Source organism: Anguilla rostrata, chromosome 1, assembly GCF_018555375.3.
Source record: "Anguilla rostrata isolate EN2019 chromosome 1, ASM1855537v3, whole genome shotgun sequence".
Lineage (NCBI taxonomy): Eukaryota > Metazoa > Chordata > Actinopteri > Anguilliformes > Anguillidae > Anguilla > Anguilla rostrata.
Genome location: NC_057933.1, coordinates 61,187,465 through 61,209,183, shown reverse-complemented (window position 1 = coordinate 61,209,183; position 21,719 = coordinate 61,187,465). Strand labels below are relative to the sequence as shown.

At 40.7% G+C, this 21,719-nt stretch overlaps 1 protein-coding gene across 1 annotated transcript; it reads right to left on the bottom strand.

The window, feature by feature from the left end:
- Positions 1-1,358: 1,358 nt before the first annotated feature.
- Positions 1,359-21,130, bottom strand: LOC135260970 (E3 ubiquitin-protein ligase MYLIP-A-like). Its single transcript, XM_064346749.1, has 7 exons — positions 20,783-21,130; positions 19,080-19,270; positions 6,883-7,068; positions 5,173-5,370; positions 4,547-4,711; positions 3,597-4,005; positions 1,359-2,962 (listed from the first exon to the last, which is right to left on the bottom strand). The coding sequence occupies exons 1-7, from the start codon at positions 20,867-20,869 to the stop codon at positions 2,783-2,785; spliced, it is 1,416 nt and encodes a 471-aa protein (XP_064202819.1). The 5' UTR covers positions 20,870-21,130; the 3' UTR covers positions 1,359-2,782.
- Positions 21,131-21,719: the final 589 nt, after the last annotated feature.

The window sequence follows — 21,719 nt, the reverse complement described above, 5'->3', positions numbered from 1 at the left end:
AGACAATATAGCCTAACTAGGAATGTAAATGAAAGTTATGTGAAAATGCCCAGTAACTCCAAAAGCCGTGTATATCCCTTTAATCAACTCATGAGTATGACATATGACATTCATTATTTTATTAAATTGCAATATATTTATAACTCTTTGCTCAAATGGGCAAGCTTTGTTTAAATTATCCCATTAAGTTCATAGAAAAAATAATTCTAAAGAAAACATTGTGACAATTTTTGTTTCAGATTGCATTTACACTTAATTTTGGACCATTTTTTTTAACGGCAAGTACCTTAAAAGGCATCACTTTCCCTTACCACACCAACTGAATAATCTAGTAGTAGTCTAGGGGATAGATTATTGACAGGAAAATCACACCTGTAGCTTTGGTGGTGAGTGCCTTCTGACCTATTCTATGTGCTCTATCACCATGTCCAGCTCAGTACAGAAAGAAGAACAGGCACAGATAAAAAAGATACATTAAATATCAGTCAGTGGTCTTGTGAAATTTGCCAATACCTTATATAAGACCTGCTGTGCCTGAAGGCCTACATATTGCATAACACATCTGTTAATCACCCCCTGCCATAACGATTTGTGAGCAGTTGATAGTAACATGTACATAGCAGCTGATGTCCGGGAATATATTGCCCTTTCAAAGGTGGCCCACGTACAAAACGTAACATTCTTCATCTCCAGAACATTTCTCCCCTGTCTCTTCCCATTATGTAATGTAGGGACACATCTTAATATATGTACAGATTTTTATGGGATATTTACTGAACAGTGGCTCTGGTAACAGGTACTCCACATCATTCAGCTTTGGCTAAAATCATGTGAAGATCTGCTACAATATTGCATGGGTTCTACCTATTTTGTGGATTGTGCTTGGCATTTCCAACTGAACACTTTTAGAGGTGATCTTTTTCTAACTTTTCTGAAAACTTCATTTCAACATGAGATTACACATAAATGAGTTTAAGGTCTATTAGCAGCTCCACGTGTAATGGTTGCAACCAAACACCCACAGAGATGCTACTGGTAACCTCAATGTGACCACAAAGACTCTGCAAATTAGCTCAATGATCAATAAACGTTGATCATTGACCATGTGCATTGCAAAGCAAAAAATCAGTCATCGGTCATGTTTGCTCATGTGTACAGAACCACTATAACCTATATTATAACTAACTTACTGTACAGGTGGCATTGTCATTCTGTGTAAGACCTGAACATTTTTGTTCATTGACCCAATGCAAACTTTGACCAATGTACTCATGAGCTGTGATAAGGATATAAGCTACAGTGGAAAACTCCACAGCAAAGGCAAGCCATTGAAATATCAGATACATTAACACACACAATTAGGATATAAAACACTTTATTTGTCTTCCAATACGTAATATAAAAGATAAAATACTTCTAGATTTACAGTGTCATCTTTAGCTTCAGAAGAACAAAAACAAAGCTTTGTCTGCTATGCAATTTCATGACAAAACAAGATTAAAAAAACTATTTAAAAAAAATATTCAAATACTCAGATTTAATAGGTCAACAAACAGAACATATTTTTGTGCAAAGAAAGAAAATGCACACAGGATTCACCCATTGCTACATTATGGCAAGCCCTAGGAATCCAAATAGCAACCTTCCTTGGTAAAGTGACAATGTTGTGTTTTGTTTGTTTTGTCTCCTACCAAAATCTCTAAGCATTCAGAAGCAGGTAGTATTGCACTGGTGTATGTACTAGCACACTTTAAATTGTGGAGAACTCACTAGTCAACCGCAGAGAAATCAACACTTGGTACAGAAAGCTACATAATGGAAAACAGTGAAATTTAAAGCAAATAATAAGCTGCACTTTGATCAATAATTATCTGCGTCCTTGAGTTTAAGAAAGTTTAAAATGTATCATATCTTGGCATTCAATTGCAAAGTACTACTCATAATAAAGGTTCTTTTGAAACATCCAGGATATAGCCTATTGGTTGTGTTTTATGGCATTGTCCTGCTGCAGATGTTGTGCTGACTCTGTGCAGATTCACATGATCCTTACGGTATGTGGATCAGCTGGGAACTGCAAATTAGATCATTTCAGGATCAGTGAATTTGCATTGAATCTGTCCAGCATAAAACACAATCACTGCCAACCCTAAAATGGATTAATCCCCTAGTGAGTTTTCTCATGAACCTGCTTCCAACCTAGTTACCAGCAGTTATTAAGGTTAGGTTAGAACAAAGCCCTGAAAAACGAATGGGGTTCAGTCCCAGATCAGTGCTAATATATGTGTGTTCATACACTCACCTGAAAACATTGAAAATAGCTTTTCTCACTGAGGCATACTAATGAATATAAAGATGCCCGAGTCTTAATGAGGTCTAACCCTGTAGAAGATAAAGTGTTGCACCATGTTTATACCCTCACACCCAAAATTCAACTCCAAATGTGAACACAAGACAAAGTAAAATCTCACAAATGTACATTTGTAGAAAAACTTACAAACCCCAAAAGCAAAATAATATTGAAGAAATTCCCTTTTTTGAAACATAATGCAAGGCTGTGGCAAAAAAAAAAAAATTTTAAAAGGAAAGGATACGCACAAAAAATATTGCTCAGGTCAACTGATAACATTTTGTTTAAAAATATATATATAGACATTTATTTTAAGAACAGATCCACCAATCGTTTTGAGGTTTGATTTCTGTGGAATAGGCAGGGGGCGCTGTGAACACTTGGAACCAATGGACAGGCAAAGACACACAGAAAAGCCTGGAGGGGTAGCAAGCTTTATGAGTGGTAGAGCTTCTCGTCTGTGGAGTAGTCTTTGCTGGGGCAGTTGTGCGAGGCCAGCCCTCGGTGAATAGAGAGTTTGGTGCTTCCCGTTACAGCCAGATTGAACAGGCTAGCGCAGGTGGGCAGATAGACATGCTGAATGTGATCAACCTCAGATCGGCACACTGGACAGGACTGTGGGGAGAAAAGCACAACATATTACTTTAGCCAGAACGTGTTATTGCCTTCACCAAAACACATCAATCAGCTACAGGCAGGCAGCACTGTGGGGCAGAGTCTTGCAAGCTAAAGCATGCACTATTATACCACTTTCCACATTTGATATACTGTAATGATTATACATGACAGGACTAATGCTTATATATTATGAAGAAGTGAGACTGAACCTTTATATGCTTAACATTGAGACTTCCAATATCAGGAAGGGAATCACAAAACACGTAGGTCTCAAACTCAAGGCCTGTGAGGACCAGAATGAGGACCATGCATAATAAGCAGGGTCATTTATAACTGCATATGATCACTTCAATCAGTTCAAATATACGGAATATACAGCTTTTCAATGCACACAATATGAAGTAAGAGACTGGCATACATAATGAATATCTATGCAACAGGAGACAGGTACAGATAATAAATATATTCAACACTGCATGAATCAGAGACAACAGAATGAACCACTTTTGTTAATATGTGGGATACACAGTAAGAGAAGTAAATAGGTGGTGATATACCTATACGCGCGTACCAGATGAAAGTTATAGGTGATTAATAGTTGTGCAGCATAAGGCATATATGATATATTTACCTGGAGCTGGGTGACGCAGTTCTGACAGCAGACCATGTGACCACAGGGGCAGAAGGCGGAGTCAATCTGATCCTCGCAGCAGAGCATGCACAACAGCGCCTCCTTCAGGCTCTGCAGCTTCTCCTGCAGGTCTTGGCTTTGCTGGCAGCTGTCGCAGTTGGCCCCGCCCTCGGAGGACCTGACAGGCGAGCGGACCGGGCTGCGCTCACCGCCCCGGGAAAGGAAGTCCACGTAGCCGGCGTTGTACAGAGCTCGCCGTGCGTGGTCGTACACCTCCTTAGACGTGCGTCGAATGTCGAAAATGTACTTCTTGCCCAGACTGATGTTCTCGTTGAGGAACAGGGAGGCCAGGTGGCCCTTGAAGTCACGGCTGTACTGCATCATTACTGCATTCGTCACTGTGTCACATCTAAGGGTCGACAAGGGGTACTAAGTACAGTGTACGTGGACTGGGTAACGAATGCAAACAGTGCTCACTGAATGCAAACACTGCACACTCATGAACCTGTGACAGTGTCAGCAAATAAAGCTATTTATAAATGCTGCCCTACATAAGGGAATCTAGTATGCAAATAATGTGACGTGTAACACATTCAACTCAATTAAAAAGCAGTGACTGTCTAAAGATATAGGTCATCATTCCAAATACCATTTTATGGTAGTGTTTAAAAATCCTTCTAACTTCTATTCAATGTTAATTTAATAGTGCAGCTATCATAATTTGCTGCCTTTAACCTAAAGAGTGTTTACCTGAGGTAAACATTTATTCGAGGTTGGAAATTATTTGAATTAGCATGGCAGTTGCAGAGACAAATAATGAGCGCTTTATATCAGTCTCTGATGCAACAATCATGCAATTGGCCAACAACATCACCTTCAACAAACATATTCAGCAAGGAACACGGGAATACATTCAGCCTCGGAACTACAATTGGGAGATGGCACCTCACCTGTAAAAGGCGTGTGTCTCAGTGATCGCCCTGTAGAGTCCGCTGGCTGCTCTAGTGCTGATCATCTTGAAGAGTAGGACTACACTGTTGGTGGTTTCCTTGGTGATGGTCAAATACACATTCTTTCCTGACTGGGTTGCTATTTGGATGATGGGGTATGTGATTCTTAGACAAAGAGAGAGAGAGAAAGAAAGAGAGAACATTCATGCTAAAAGCTTATATTCAGTTTCAAGGCAGTGTACTCTGTTCAAGGCTCTAAGCATATTTCAGGGAATGTTTTGTTGAAATCAATGACTGCCACACTCAATGTAATATAAGAAAAGAATGAAATATATACATTTAAATACAGTCAGGGGCATTCAAATCTAGGCTTGACTGAATACTCTCTAGTATTAGTAAATGATGATCCTAGAAGGGCTGAACAGTATATTCTCATGACATATGTAGCCTCTTGTTTTTTAAATCTAAAATATATCCATGTATTGCTTTAGAGAGCAAAGTCCGTAGAATGGTTAGTCTCAGAGTGACTGACAGCCCCAGCAAGTTCCACCCATTAGAGGATTCAATAAGCACCATGTGAAGACATCGGGAGGACACAGCCAGCTCTTAACAGCTCAGGTATTTACCTGTTGATAAGACTGAAGTCCTGCTTACAGATAGCAATGCCCTCTGGGCCCACTCCGACGGCCAGCTTCTGGCCTTCGCCGTCCCTGGCCCAGTGCCACTCCACCCCGTAGTGCTCCAGCGAGGAAAGCAGCTGCAGAGCCTGGTACTCAGCGGAGGCTGTGCCCAGTCCCTCCAGGGCCCTGTGTCTCACAACAACGCTGTCCGTGCAGAAAACACAGCGCAGGGTGTTCATCAGAACCAAGAAACAATGACGAGCCAAGCATACTGAACCGCACAGATTTCACCCAACACTTATGCACCACACGTGTGCGTACGTGCACACACACACGCACTTGTGTACGTGCACACACACACGCACGCACTTGCGTACGTGCACACACACACGCACCAGCGCACGCACACCTGCACATCACTACAGAACTACAGAGAAACACATGGGCTCTGCAGACTGTCAGATGAGAAGCATTACCAGCTAATTGCATAAAAATGATTCAGGCAGTGCATAAATTTAACACCCCCTTTCATAGACAAACAAAACAGAGACAATATCCCAAATAAAACGTCCATAATATTTGAACCATGCAGCACTTGTTACATCCTATTTCCTTGACAATTGGCAGCGTCCAAACAAAAACAGATGTGATTTGTTCAAAGAACTTCAACAACTGCAGCCTGAAAGAAAATGCCTTTGATGAGGACACTTTTCTCCTTCATTTATTCTCTTCAAAATATTCAAGCACAAGTTTTCTTTTAAACTCCTGCAAAAACTGCTTCAACAGACCACACTACTTACAGGGAAATGCATCACTTGTGATTATACACTGAGCTACAGTACAGCTCCATGTATGTGAAAATTTAAAATAATTTTGTTGATGCAGTAAACTGGAACAACAGTGCTGGACGTACTGTGATAATAACATCAACGTCCTGATCATAAATCACCAAAAGAACAACTTATATGAGATTAACATGAAGGCAATAAAGCAAAGCCAATAAACTAGTTTAACCTGAGTCACACAGCCAAGGTTTTTTTCTTGTTTGGGAGTCATATATTTTTGTGCTCTCTCAGGACTGTCTGGTGGATATGCAGTCTAGCGACAGTGATAGTCGTGCCCTTTCACCTAGTTAGTATCAGCTTACATGTTTCTTTACCTCCGCCCAATAGAATGATTGTTTTTGTAATGTTAAATACTTATTTTAAAACATAAAAATAATACTGCATATAAAAATATATATCAATTAAAAATGTAACTTGTACATTTGGTAATATTGTGTAACACTATGGATAAAGAAATGCTAAATTTTAAAAAAACAACATTAAAATGACATGAGTTGCTGAGAGAAGCAGTGAGGTGCAGAAGGAAAATATCTTTCCAGAATGTTCTTAGGTTTTCTACACATTTCTACATTTCATCTCACACTCTTAGCAGTTCTATTTTTAGTAAAGCTCACTAAACGCAGTTCACTAAAACATATTCCGTGATTGGGAATAAATTGAATAAGAGGACATGTACAAAGGGTTTAAAACACATTAAAGCTTCCACTTTGACCAACCTTGTCATTGCTCATGATAAAAACCACTAATTACCAGAAATGGCTCCTCACTGCTTGAATAATGGCTGAAACACATGATCGTATGAGCTCTGTATTAGGTTTAACTACACACAGGGGTGAACCCTGTAGGCCTTTTTCCTGCAATTCAATCTCACCTGTTGATGGTGGCCTGGCTGGGCTCGTTCCCGCAGAGCTGGGAGTAGTAGTACTCAGCTGTGTTCTGGTTGTAGTCCCCAAACTCAGCCTGTGCTAGCAAGGCGCTCAGCTCCTCGGCCTGCTCAGGACCCATCTTCAGCCTTCCGCTGACAGCTTCCTGTTTCATGTGCAGGAAGAAGAGGCGCCTGATGGGGGAGAGAGCGCGAGTGAGGAATAAAATTAGGGACATTTGGAATAATTCCACCTTCAAAACAAGCGCCACATGAAGCTGCAGTTTTTTCTGTGCAAATGCCTCACTGCAAATCGACTCACCTAGGGAATGAGTAATATCAATGAATTATGTCATTATTACAGGCATACAGCATTTTAAACAGCATTTACATTCATTTATACAGCTGAATATATACTGAAGCAATGCAGGTTAAGTACCTTGCTTAAGGGTACAACAGCACTGTCCTAGCAGGGCCTTGATCCTGCAACCTTTAGGTTACAATACTCCTTACTCCAATATACTATACTGTCATTTTTGCAGCATTCTTACGCTCTCCTCCATGAAAGTGTAGAATAGACATGAACATGAACAGCCTCAAGCAAGAGCAACTGTATTTTTCTTAATTCTGTTATTAAATAATATGCATGCCAATAACAATTAGAGAGAGCAACCTCATCTCATCAAGCATGATGCAACAAAAGACCAGCAAGGGAAGCATCCGTGTCTATGAATCAGCATCGACAGAATAAATACTTGTGTGCCTGGTGGTGCAATCGAAGTAAAGATTTCAGAATACCATCCCAGAAAACAAGCTGTGCACACTGTTCCCCACTATGTTTTTCAAGTGAGTACGTGTTTCTTTTCAACTCACTGGCTTTAATGAAACACAAGATAGAGCAGCTGACTGTCTGCTTTTTAAGATGCACTCTCACTGCTAGACAAAAGAAGAATGCGAACCCTCCAGAGCGCACAAAAATAGCAACGTAGATAACAACTCATTTTCAGAATGTTTACCAAGCTGTTTGTTCTGGAAACGTGGCTTGGAAAACAACTCCAGCCCTTATCGATTGGCCAGGGTGTTTGGGAACCGGTGTCACCCTAGTATTGCTAGAGGTCTGTGACCCCGGAGGTATGCTGCCAAGTGATAACCAAAAGGGCTCATGGGTCATCTCTGGAGCTGAACATGCCTGGCTTCTCACTCAGACACCATCATCTACACTCCAAATAGAAACCTGACGGCTTGGTTCCACCCTGTTGATTTAGCGTGGTTAGTTGTCCAACCTTGGGAATTTGGGTCAGACTCTCTTGCTGCATGTGTGTTTTTGAGGGGAAGATCTGAGGAAAGGAGCATATTTTGTTTTTCTCATTTTGTTTTCCCACTAACTGTGCAACTGGTTGGCCTTCAATCAAGCCACAGCAGATTGAGAGTTAGACAATGCTCACCACTTACACTTAGCTATACTACATTGTAACTATACGTAAACATACTAAGAAGTACATACAAAATTATGAGGTTATAAGTGGAAATGAATGGCAAAACAGTCTAAATATATCACAGACAACAAAAACATAGCTCCCTAGTTATGGATAAAACACACTATGGTTTGACTGAGTCGGAGCCAAAAAGTCAATTTTGAAAAGATTAAATTCTACAAGCAGACCGCTGCACTATTCTCCTCTCAAGGACATTCAATCAATAAACTGTGATTTCAGCTCTACTTTATGGAGGCTTTCAGGGATGACCTCAGACTGCACTACTCAAACACATTTCTGAATCTTCAAAAGTGATGCAGCAGCCTGGCCAAAGATAGGCACTTCTTTCCATGACATGCACTCCTGTTGCACCCTTGAGCAAGATTATTCATCTGAATTTCTTATGTAAATATTCAGTATCCACGTAAAATGTTTGGATATATGTCATGAACTGTATTAACCATCTAGATATGGCTCAAGTTTCATTTAGTCTTCTTAATTTAGGTACAGAACATTCATGTTTATAGGTAAGCTAAGGATCTGCAACTATGGGTACTGTAAACCATTAGTGTTTAATTTCTGGCTTCTTTTCGAATTGTTCATGATTGGCCACTTCATACACTACATGGCCAAAAGTATGTGGACATCTGACAGCCCAACCAGAATTATGGGCATTAATATGAAGCGGACTTGATCCTGAGTTTGGTTACTCTGTTGTAGTGCCGGATAGGCGCGCTAAATACCTATAATGTAATGTAATGTAATATGGAGTTAGTCCATCCTTTGCTGCAACAAACAACCTCCACTCTTCTGGGAAAGCTTTATACTAGGCTAGACGTTCGGGAATTGCTGCACGGATTTGCTTCCATTAAGCCAGAAGAACATTAGTGAGGTCAGTCACTGATTGGGTGATTAGGCCCGGCTCGCAGTTGGCTGTCCAATTGATCCCAAAAGTGTTGGATGGGGTTGAGGTCAGGGCTCTGTGCAGTCCAGTCTAGTTCTTCCACACCGTTCTTGCCAAAAACCCTTTCTGCTCTGTGCTCGGGTGCATTGTCATGCTGAAACAGGAACGGGCCTTTCCCAAACTGTTGGGGAAGCACAGAACTGTCTAGAATGTGATTGTATGCTAGTATGTAGCATTAAGATTTGAATTTGTGGACCTCTAATTTCTCTGGCACCCATTATTATTTGACCACAACCTTTTTAGTTACGTTTCCGACAGACAGAGACACAGAGACATAGCAGGATATTCACAGAACCTCCACTCCGCCTACTTCTGCTGGAGGTAAACAACGGTCCCACCAAGACCAATCCTTCGTTAGTTTACAAGGAACAACTTGTTCCAATTATGCCTGTTCCACGATACGCTGAAGGGTGTGGAACACCAACTGCTTGGTCTGGTCCAGTTCAGACCTCCCCTAACACTAACATCCTACACACTTCCTGAAAACACCAGTTATTTCTGCATATAAACCCTTGATCTCAACCCGAGGAATACAACCGCACACTCATTTGAAAATGCACTTTAAGCAGTGTTTCGTTTTGCTTCGTCTGATTTCAGGATATACTCTCTCTAGACAGCATGTAAGAGTGAAATATAGAGAAACAGTACTGAGAGTTTTTAAAAAAAACCAAAAGCGCATAGCCAAACTCATGACCTTGATAAGAGTGCTTCTTTTGAGTCAGAACAAAAGTAGCAATGTCTGACTGCACCAGTGCAGCTCTCTTAGGGAGGGAGAACCTGATCTCACAGCCACCCACAGGATGGCATTACTCACAAACAAAGGCAATACCTGGGGGTTACTACAGGGCACTTTGCATTCCCTTAAGCACTGGAGCATGAAAGAGCAATGCTCCTTGCACATTCGTGCTTGTTTGTGGTGGCTGTTCCACTGTTTATAGTTTGATAGTTTAGTCTATGATTGACTGAGCTGGGACACCTCATTAAAAACCGCGATTATTTAATTACCTATTCAAGAAGTGTGACTTACAAAACAAACTCTATGACAAAAGCTTAAAGAGTCGATATCCTGCTTAATATTCATGGATTTTCAGTAAGTCTGAGCCAATGGCTGTTCACAGTTAAGCAAATTAACTAAACAAGAAACGCTTGTGTTGAATGAAAATTCCTGGAGTGACCTTTGGCTGTTTTTGAAACCACAAAGGCTAAGAGGTCAGTGAATTAAATGCTCAAATGAAACTCTGGCACACAAGCAATACATCAACTAAAGATAAATCCAACCAGAACTTAAGTTAAGATCACACCAAATCATTACTTTGATTAGGCTAGATGCAAATCACCTGTTTATGTTAAGCTGCTGGACATCTGGAGATACAGAACAACAGCTATTCAACAAACAAATACATTAATATATTTTATTTTGATAAACACATTTGAACAACATGAAAACAATGCTACTACGTGAAAAACATTATAGTATAGCCAGAACTTCATAGACAGGCCCCACATGTTCTCTCCGAAACCTGGCGTAAGTAGACCAGAGCAAATCCATGCATCTCTTTCCACCTCCGACACAATCTCTGGTGTTGTTAGAGGTCAGTTTGACACTGGCCCCCCTTTCACTGCGTAAATGAAGAGCAGGCGGCACTCATTAAGCTTCCCTGTCTGTTGTCTCTGGTAGAAAAGGGCCCTGTGTATGAGCATAAAAGGAACCAGGCTCCCCTCTCCAACACTCCCCGCATGGGACCATGTGCCCTGTCAGCCTGGCTCCATCTCAGTTAGAGATCCAAACGGTGCACTGCAACGACACAAAGCTAGAGGGCATTTTTTCATGTTCCACATTCACAAAGAGGCAGTGAAACTCTATCAATCCACAAATTCAACATAGGTTATGGAGTAGCCTGTGATTCATTTGTGAGAAACTGCACATGTGACTGACAGGCCCAATGACCAGTACTGACTGCATTTCAAGGGCCATGAAAATAGTTGTCAGTCAGTTACTGTATGTACAAGACATCCAGTAGCAGCATCTGAGAATCCAATAACCTAGAAAAAAGTCTGATTTTAAGAGGGTCAACCCAGTTCAACAGGTTGTAGACATTGTGGCTGGTAAAATCCTCTATCTTAGAGCAAAGACATATTTCCACAACCACAAAATTAAAGATTTATTGAGCAAGCTACACTGTTTCTCAGCAAGAAAATATGTCAGTTCCCTGTAGGGGTAAACAAGGCTAACAAGAGGTAAAGAAAACTAACCACCCTCTCCCAACTTAGATTCAAACAGAGTGAGGTGCTGTATACATTCGTTGCTGCATTTGGTTTCCAAAACAACATAGATTCTGAAAACATCAGTACTCTTTAATCCATGTATCTACAAAACAAGTTATTTTGGTTCCTTTTTTGTTCTCAAGAGGGTTTATGAAAGTAAAAGTCTGATTCTGTCAGCTCTTGACACTGCAGCTACCATATGAAAAGAATCAATTTCAACATAGTTGGACTTACTGGGTGGGGTGAACAGCAAAGCGAGGCTTATTTCTATTTACCGCACCCTCGACAGTGCTAGAGGGGGATTTTTACTCTTTTCAAAAAACAAATACTGGCAATACAACACCAAAAAAGGCTGACAGTTTTTTAACCTGAGTCCTGTGTTTCAGCTCTTAAGACTTTCATGCTATTTAGAGCTCTGTTCCGATAGCCTGGGTCATGCCATTATAGCCTCTAAGCATGTCCAACAGGGGAAAAAATAAAATAAAGCAAACACCAGGACGCATTCAGCTCACGTCTCCCTCTTTTTCTCTTGAACGCACGTGCAGGTGTGCATGCACAGACGGACACACACAAACACACACACACAAACACACAGTTCCAGATGAACTACCAGTCAGGCAAGCAGACGCAGTGACCAAAGACTCAAGGTAAATCCTGCAGGGGTTATTTTTGTCCTGAACACCCCTCACCACACACCAAACTACCACCACCCCCACTCATCCCGCAGTAGTATTACACTGCTCCCAAACCAGACAACTACAACAATTTGTAATTACAATAATCACAACAAAGTTTAGGGTGACTATCAGTTCCACACTGTGCATCTATATCAGAATATCATTTAAAAACTGCATATTTTGGGAAGTCTCATGGGTTGGCCAGTGACATTGCTGGATTTTTTTCCAAATAGGCAAAAAAAAAATCATATCAATATGGTAGATTGTGTAACAAAGGGAAAATGGTGGGAGTGGTGTGGAAAGCATTGCTTTGTTTTCTTTGAAGAAATGCAACATTATTCTTTTTTGTGTGGAAGCCCTGTAATTGCAAATCACCCGAAATGACTGTACATTGGTCTTTTTAACAACCCTGTTAAGGGAATAACTGATAGAACTCATTTTCCCTGCCTTGTAAATTAGTTCTAACACACAGCTGCTAAAGGCCCCTGGCAGAGCCAATGTGTTCTGATAATAGTCAGCTTTCATACAGAGAAGGATACCTAGATACGGCAGTGAAGTGCTCACCCCACGAGCAAGAATAATTACATTACAAGCTCATAATCTTATACTGGCAGAAAATGGGTCACTGGTCAATATGGAAACCAGGAGGAAGGAGATGCTCAAGGAGGCTGAAATGGCCTAATTTCTTTACTGAATTTGATTTGACTGATTTTTTTTCTTCTGACTGAGTCTTGGGGTTTTTGGTTTCATGTTCTATTATATTTCCAAGTATTTCTGAGGACACAAAACTTTCTGCCTGAAAAAAGCGGGTTGTATTTTTGACAATGATAGACCACAAATGTTCTACTGAGACACAGTGTCCGGTGTTCTGAACATTACAGAAATCAGGAATAGAAGCCTTGTTTTAAGTTAACATACTATAGTGGTTATAATGAAAAAAAAAATATCCTCCAGTAGCTTTGGCAACAATGTGCTGTCAGAAGAATGTGCGTGGCGTCTGATAACAGTTTGGACCAGTTTCCTGGAGGTTACTCTAAGTCAATGAACTGCAGTAACCTCAGAGGACTTTACCTGCCCAAGCTGCTAAGGCACTGTAAAATCTACAGTGCCTTAAATACAGTGATATATCACTTAGATATCATCTGGATTTGCATTTTGGCTTAAACTTTAAAGTGTACATTAAGTTCCCATTTTCCATCATGAAATGCTTTTGTTATTTTTTCAGCTTTTATTAAAAGGATTCAAAAATGTATGTCCTACTTATTCAGATAAAACAGATAGACTTATTTCCATACTCAGTCTTAACGACACAAAAACTGTTTTCCATGCCTTGTCTTGTTGGTGAAGAATATTCATATACAATTGTGCATAGTTATTATAAAATCACACAATGCCTTGGGCACTCAAGACTCCTAATGTCACTCAAGAATGTGTTTAGAATAAAGACAAGACACTGGGTTCGAACTATGTCTTTAAAGACTTGTAAAAGAAGGAAGGAGGGAGGCAAATATACACAATGACCTATTGTGGCATTTGGTCCAGCGGTGAACCGGATTGGTCTAGGCTGCACCGGTTGTTGGAGAGAGCACACACACCTGGGTTGTGTTACTGTAACGAATCAGCCCAAGTGCTTAAAGGTGTGTTCCTCTCCACAGTTCGGGGCCGAGATCGGGAGCACACCGAGAGAGTAGTTTTGGTTTTAGTTTTGTTTCGTTTCAATTTTGTTTCTTTGAACATTACGGAGAAAGTAAACCGCCAAGGAAAGGACTGTAGGTGGAAAGCGGGCCAGCTACGAGCAGCACACTGAAAAGTGGACGCTCCGTTTTACTTTCTTTTTGTATTTCTTATTTTAGTTCGTTGTTTTAGTTTATTGTTTTCGCCTGGCACCCGTGAAGGAGAAGGGTGAAGATGTTTGCTTATTTGTGTTTGTGCGGGTGCACTCTCTCTCTCCCCATGCGGCAACCAACGGTGTTCCCCAGAACTACCAATCTCCCTCCCAGGGGTGTCATGCTGCCGTGTGACACCTATATAATAGACAAATGTCTACACCTATACACTGCACTGATACAACTTACACTTAAAATTTTATTCTTCTTTTCATTATTCTTATTTTTATTTTTCACATCTTTATATTCCACATCCTTGCAGCTTGAAAACACTGAACCACACTGCCAGCACTGAACATTCCATGCTAAGATTTTAATTCTGATTCTAGCACTTGTTTATACCACTTACCGGCACAAGTTGATGGGGCCACTGTTGATTTTTCTATTATGGTTGTGATGTACATCTTAAGGAACTTAACCAGAAGGTTAATCACTTCCCTAGGGAAAAACCCACCCAGCAAATAATAAAATATAAAGCAAACATTCATTGAGTAGAAAAACAAACTGATATGACTGAAGTAGGGCAGACAGGAGACTGCTAATGGAGGCTCATGGGCTGAATTTCAATGACATTTTCCTAACTGAGCTGTTTGACAGCCATGAGGCAGCTGACCCACCTTAGCTGTGTGTCAGCTATATCTAAGGCGAGTTGGTAGCATGTTTAGCATATGATAAAGTCTGGTGACCAGGCATGTACAGTACAGTGAAAGTAGGTTTACACTATGTAAAGAATGTATTAATTATTTAATGTGCCATTAAATAATTCAGTAGAAATTAGCCGAAATTATCAGTTTAAATGGTATCACAGTATTAGATCACAGGACACATACACCAGAGCAGTTGAGTGGAAACTAGGCTGGGTGCTAGGCTAGGCCTTTTTTCTCCAACAGGGAAGATTGTTCTTAAAATGGGAGATACATTTCTGCACAATAAAGCGGTTGAGCGATTCACGGGACATCAGATCACCCTCACAGACCACTATGAACACAGCCCAATACATTACAGGCCTGTTAATGCTTGCTCATAAAAGACCATTCTGGTCAAAGTGCTGCAAATTGTTGGTAACTGGGTATGTTTGGTGTCTGGGTCATTTTTCCCTTAAGCCCCAAGAAAAGCTGTGAAAGACAACAGATGCAAAGAAACAACAAAGTCAATAGAATTTATGTCCTTTAATCTGAACTAAAAACAGAGGGAATAAAAGAAAAAAAATCTAAATTACTTTTCTGGTCTGGCCCTGGGTTTTATAATAATGATAATCATAATAATCATTGTAGTAACTTCAAAAGGGGCATGTCAATAAATAAAACAAAGGAGATCTGGTTACTCATCATTCCCAGCTTCTAAACTCTCCAGAATTTGAAGGCAGGGAGATGACTGTGGTTTAAACAAGGACAAGAGGATGACTGAGGACATCTACTTCAGGCCATTCCAAAGTTTGTTTAGCTGCTTTACTGCCTATGAAACCAGTTTTCCTAAGTCTGACTCAGATCCAGCTATCGGAAACTTTATTGCCCATGGGCCCAGCTCATCTAAGACCAACCTAGCTCCAGCCACTTCACCCAGCGACAACGCAGAAGTCAAAAACACAGGGGTCTGTGAACCGCTTCCCATCATGCATCTCTAAGTAAGGCCACACACAACACAGCTGCACAAACATGCATGGCTTCTTCTACATTAAAGGAGTCTACATCACTCCTTCAATATAGTGGAGCAAATAAACAATTTACCAAGAGCTGTAAAAAAAAAACGCTTAAGACGGCTAATTATAAGCCTCTCTTTTGAGCACATTCATGGAAATAGAGGCCACATTAACACTGTAGATGCTCCGTTTAACCTTAGAATCCTGATCGGAATGTTAAATAGTCAACAAACAGAGGAAAGATTTGGGGATTTAACAGCACTGACAAACATTAACAGCAAACTACCCAAGGGAAGTCAATGATGCAGAGAAATAATAAATGCAAGACTTTCCATTCTAGTTCATTTTGACGATCCCTTCAAGTGAGTACTTGTCTCTTAGTCATGTATGACGTTCACGGTTACAAAATAGTAGCAGTGTTGTGTTGTTAGCTTGAGAACCGGAAGCTCTTACCCATTGATTTCAAAGACATAAATCATTACAGCAAACATGGCCTGTCCACGAAACTGAAGGATTTCATGATTTTCAATAAGCACAGTGGGCTAATGAGAGGAGAGATATTGACAGGAAAACTCCACCCAAGTAAGAGAATGTTTTTTGCATGTTATCAAATTAAATTGCATTTGAAAGTTCTATGTAGGACTCAGCAAAACAGTGCTTCTGTCTGGGAAAAGTCCTTGACACATGATTATGAATATAATGAAATACTAAACCAGGAGTTCTGGTAAGAGGGCATTTAACCTTATATAAGCACTTTACAACCATTTAACATCCCAGAGTGGAGTTATGTAACTACAGTGAGAAAGAAGCGCTCTGTCAGCACTCCATACTGCCCCCCCCCCCCAAAAAAAACCACTCCCACCCATCCCATCACAGGCTTGCCTGCTTTAGGCAAAGAGCATGTAAAACGTGCACGTTTCCCCCTCAGCCCACACCGCCCCCCACCCTTTCCCTTGCCGGGAACAGAATGTGCTCTGCATTGTGAGTCTAACCCTATAGATCTTACGTCATCTGAGAGGCCCACCTCACAGCCTCCGTGAATGTTCAGAGTTAATACTGTCTGGTCTGTCTGCTTGAAAAGACCACAATTCACGATCTGAAACAATTTTGAATAATTCTTTAAGAAGATGGAGGGTATGATTTCCTTTTGGCAAGCGCTGCAGTTGGTGTTGGGTCTATGTTCATGAGGCAGTAGGGAAAAGCCAAGGATGGGGGGGTAATGGACAGAGAGGATGAACCCTATGATAAACCCTGGCATGTAGCAGCACTTCACACATCAGTATGCATACTGCTAGGAGAACAAAAGGACTTTCACAGCTGCAGATACCTCCTGGCTAATTAAATGCAACAGCATCCAGCGATATTATCCAGTAAGACATTTGGACCATTTCATAAGTGTCCCCACATGAGTAAGAACTGCATTTGAGCAGGGATTTTAAATAGCCAGTTATTCAAGCATGACTGCACAAGTTCAAGAGGATGGTTCACATTACATTTATATCACCGCATGTGTGTGCAGGCTTTCACGTGTCCTGAAGTCTGTGAAGCTAAACTGAAAGAAGAAACTGGGCCACAATGTTTTTTTTTTAAATTAAGCCTGATTCAATAGAAAGAGGAACCCCTGACAGAAAAAGCCCACGCATTATACATGGATCCTCTATATTAATTACACAGGTCAACACTGTTGCATACTGTTAAAAATTCAGTCTGTGTCCCCACAAAATATGTGTAACGAATATACCATGAGTGTTTAATTCGCAGTCTTCATTGAGTCTGACTCATTCCCCCAGCTTAACAGACGACCATCTGTTTATCAGGTCAGAGGTCAAGTTAGGAAACCTCAAAGGAAGAATTGCTGACAAAACCACTCTCCTCAGCCTAACCATGGAGCACACTACAAAAAGATTTATTTAACCAAAATTCTACAAGAATTCTTTTTTTTTTTCCTGTCATAATTCTGATATTGATATAAAATACACAGACAACACCTTCTTTATTATAGTTATGGATGTAACCAATGCGAAATCACCGTGCTCACCCGTTTTAATTTGTTTGGTGCGTTGAAACCAGTGAAATATCATCAATTGAAAGGAAATTGGTTTGCACTCAAAAAATGGCTAAAAAGCTTCAAAAAATGAAATTATTTATTGTTTTATTTGTTTTATTCAATGCAGAATCACCACACTGTTCCTTTTTTCAGATAAGATTGGACACCTCTGGTATAAAGCATGATTGTAAACTACATCACCTGTCACAGGTTTGGAGCTCACTTTACTTCCAGTAAAAATATAACATTTTAATCCAGGTGAGGAATGAATTTCTGCCTTTTCCTACAACCATTGTATTCCTTCAAATTGTAAAACCTAGGCAAGCTTATATCTGACTGAGCCTAAACCTCATCTGACACTGTGCCTTTACAACCACTGACCCAGAAAACTCTGGACACATAGGGGCAGGCATCAAAGGTCTCTTAACTCACGATGACTGCTCTAATATTCAAGATTCCGTTCTAATATTCTAACATATGGAATCTATATACTCAACTATCAGGTTTGAGTGTGTGCATGCGTGTACGTGTGCATGTGCGTGTGGGAGTGTGGGAGTGTGTGTAAGAGACAGAAAGAGAGAAAGAGAGAGAGAGAGATTCCTGTTGCCACCAGGCTGTAGCTCTGACCAAAAAAATGGCTTAAACACCCACAGGACTGAGGTTACTATAGGGCATTCTACTGTACAAGGAAACCACCAAATGCCTTCGCTTGGCAGTCATACAGCTAACTTCTGGCAATGGTGTCAGTGTCACAGCTCCATATCAAAAGTGCCTCAGTCTTGCACTTATCAGGCAAGGTCAAGGTTAACTGATAGCAATTACTCAACATTCAAAAGTAAGAACATTTTCAAGAAAACTCTCAAAGATAAATAAGATTTACCGATGTGCACAAAATGAGCATGTAATCATTGTCGTGGTTTGGATTCACTATTCAACTTTACATTCTGGCTGAAAAAATAACACATTTGTGTCACCTTCATGCTTAAAGTATTACAAAGAAAGGTTGTCATGGGTTTACACAGTGCTACTATGGTAATAAAAGATTAGTAGTTAAAGACCTGAAACCAAACTGTTGGGAGTTGTACATAATGGGAATTGCTTCAGTAAATGTCCATGTGTATTGATGGATCTTTTGTAAAACTATGTGTGTTGTCCAAGATAATCTCACTTTCTTAGACAACTGAACCCTCCTCAATACAGTGCTTCCAGCATCCCTGTCCCTCAGACCCCTAAGGCAACGTTAGCATGCATACCTGGTCTGCTCTTGCAGGATGAGATGGGGCTCCACAAAGAACTTGACCCTCAGCCTCAGTCTACAGGGTGTCAGGTTGTCCATCTGCTGGGAGATCCTGTTCCTCAGATTCAGCCACAGGCTCTCCCCTTTACTGCCAGTAAACTGCAGCCCAAAATAGTCTGTCTCAATGATCCCCAGCTTCCTGCACACCTGAAAAACAAAGTAAAGGAATGAAGAAGGATTCATCAAGAATCATCGCTGCAAATACTGCTATCAATTTCGACAGTGTAGACATGAATGTGCTCTCCACCAAAGCAAGTGCCTGCTTGTTATCACACTAAGGTTTGTAAGTCTGGCAGGAGTTGGAGGAAGACACTTGACACAGGCCAACTTGCCTAGTGAGCAATGAGGCACTGTGATTCCAGCCGACTTGAAACTCCCCCATCATGGGCGATTCCAGAACCAAGTTTAGGTTGCCCTGCTGTGCTACACTATTACACTATGCAGTCTAAATAGCCAGAAATGCCAATGTACAACTGTATAAAAGGATAATACGAAATATTAAAACACAGAAGTTGCCCAAAATACAAGCATCACCATAACAAGGATTTAAGTTAACTTAAGTTAATCACTAACAGAAAAAACATCACATTTTGGATGAATAAACTTTTGAAATCCATACCAATGAAGTACAGATATAGTAACAATTTATGACGCTAGTGTTTGGCTTCGTCTTTGACATTGACGTCAAAATCGCTACTCGTTTAAAGGTTTAAAGCCTCGGAAAAAATATGAGCTCATCACATCAGAACCGGAAATGGTAGGACAGTTAATCGTTTGGTGTTAGAAATGTGCATCCTGTACCAAAAGCTAAAAAGCTGTAGCTTCCAATTGTCAGAACGAAAGAACACCGGAGCTATTACGTAACCGGCCACGCGCCTTCAAAATGCTCCGAGATCTCTGAATGGATCATTTACGCGATCCACATGGGCATTCATATTTAATTAAACATCCAATCCACTGACTCTGACTCCAGAAACAATTATTTGTTGTAGGTGTTACTGTTTAAAAATAGCAGTCCCATACCCGTACCCAGTACTCGCTTTAGGAAGAGAAAACGTGTGTGTGTGTGCCACAATACATGCACGCACACACATACAGCCGAATAACGTTCGGTTGACAATGCATAAAGTCTCGTGGCGAAAAAGATATGAGTTATAGTAAGTTAGCCTATACTATCCAGCTACATAGCTTACATTTTCCACACGTATTGTTTACAGAGTTTCCTTAAGCAGCTTCATGGAATACCGCTTCCTTTTACATAGGCTATGACACATGACAAAACGCATTTCCCCGATCATATTCATCAACCATTTAACTATCATGCAAATCAAGGTGCTATTCCTAGAATAAACAGTGACTTTCTCTTCATTTTGCTACAAAACATGAATTGCACACGTCTGAAAAGTGCTGCAAACATACTTAGCGATAAGATTTCATATTTAATCTTCAGACAAAACAGTGACCAAGTTACCTTTCAAAACTATAGTAGCCTACACCTAACCGACCTGCCAACTTTCAACAAACAGCATATAAAGTGTAACATAGTCAAGCAATCAACCCGTCTTTATTAAACTTTCTTATTGTGAGCACATACAGATTGGTGTTTTCATATGAAAAAAGAAGCAGGCTACTAAGCGAATGGATGCCACAATCACCTACCTTGTTCAGACAGTCCTCTCCATTCGCCTTTGCATCAACCTCCACCTCCATTACCACCGAATCCGGACGTGTTATATGGCAAAGCATTTTGGATTGAATAAATTATGTCTTTGGTTTTGCCTTTCTTAATGAAAAGTAAATGAACGAGTCTCGGTCTTTTTCACTGAAACCCCTACACCAAGACATGCACCTCTTCCCGACTCATTCTATCTTAACTCCTCGCTCTCAGTACTTACTATTTAATGCATTGCTTTGCGAACAAGCACCGCCTGCAAAACGTCAGACCGAAGCTCAGCACAGCATAGGCTATTTTTCATACAAGCTGCGCCGGACCTTCTCACTAGAAATGCCATCGACAACATCTTGGAGCCCCCCTCTGGTAAATACAGAAAATTGACTCAACGTGTCCGGGTACACCGGTCAAAGATATTATTGCCATATCAAATTTTGACTGGGATCTGCCACAGTTTTGCATCTGATTTGCGCCTTCTGTTTATTGTAACAGATTTTGAGCTGAAGCCCAAATTACTAAAGACGTCATAAACAACCCATATCAGGTTAGCATATGACAATTCGCATTGGGTAGCCTATAAACACAAGCACGTAACCGACCAGACCCAAGGCGCAACTCCCTTCCGCAGACACATTTTAGTTGGCACCAGCTGCGCATGCGTCCCACAAAACGTCCCTCAACGGTCGGGAGTGAGTGAGTGAGTGAGTGAACAATTTGCCACCCATAGCCCATTGCGGCAGTTCCTGCACGGCGTGGGAAAAAACCAGCCTAGGTCTCAGGGAACTGTTTGTAACCTAATGTTGATTTCTACTGTCTACTTTCAGCTGACTACCATCGTAGTTAAATAAATATTTGAACAGGAGATGGTGTGAAATAAAACCTCAGATGAAAGCTGTTCATATCTCTGGAATCATAGGCCTATGG

Coding starts and splice junctions, on each gene's coding strand:
- LOC135260970 (XM_064346749.1), bottom strand. CDS start 20,869: ATGCTTTGCCATATAACACGTCCGGATTCGGTGGTAATGGAGGTGGAG. Junction 5,371..6,882: donor AGCCAGGCCACCATCAACAG/GTGAGATTGAAT, acceptor CTGCACGGACAG/CGTTGTTGTGAGACACAGGG. Junction 2,963..3,596: donor ACTGCGTCACCCAGCTCCAG/GTAAATATATCA, acceptor TTCTCCCCACAG/TCCTGTCCAGTGTGCCGATC.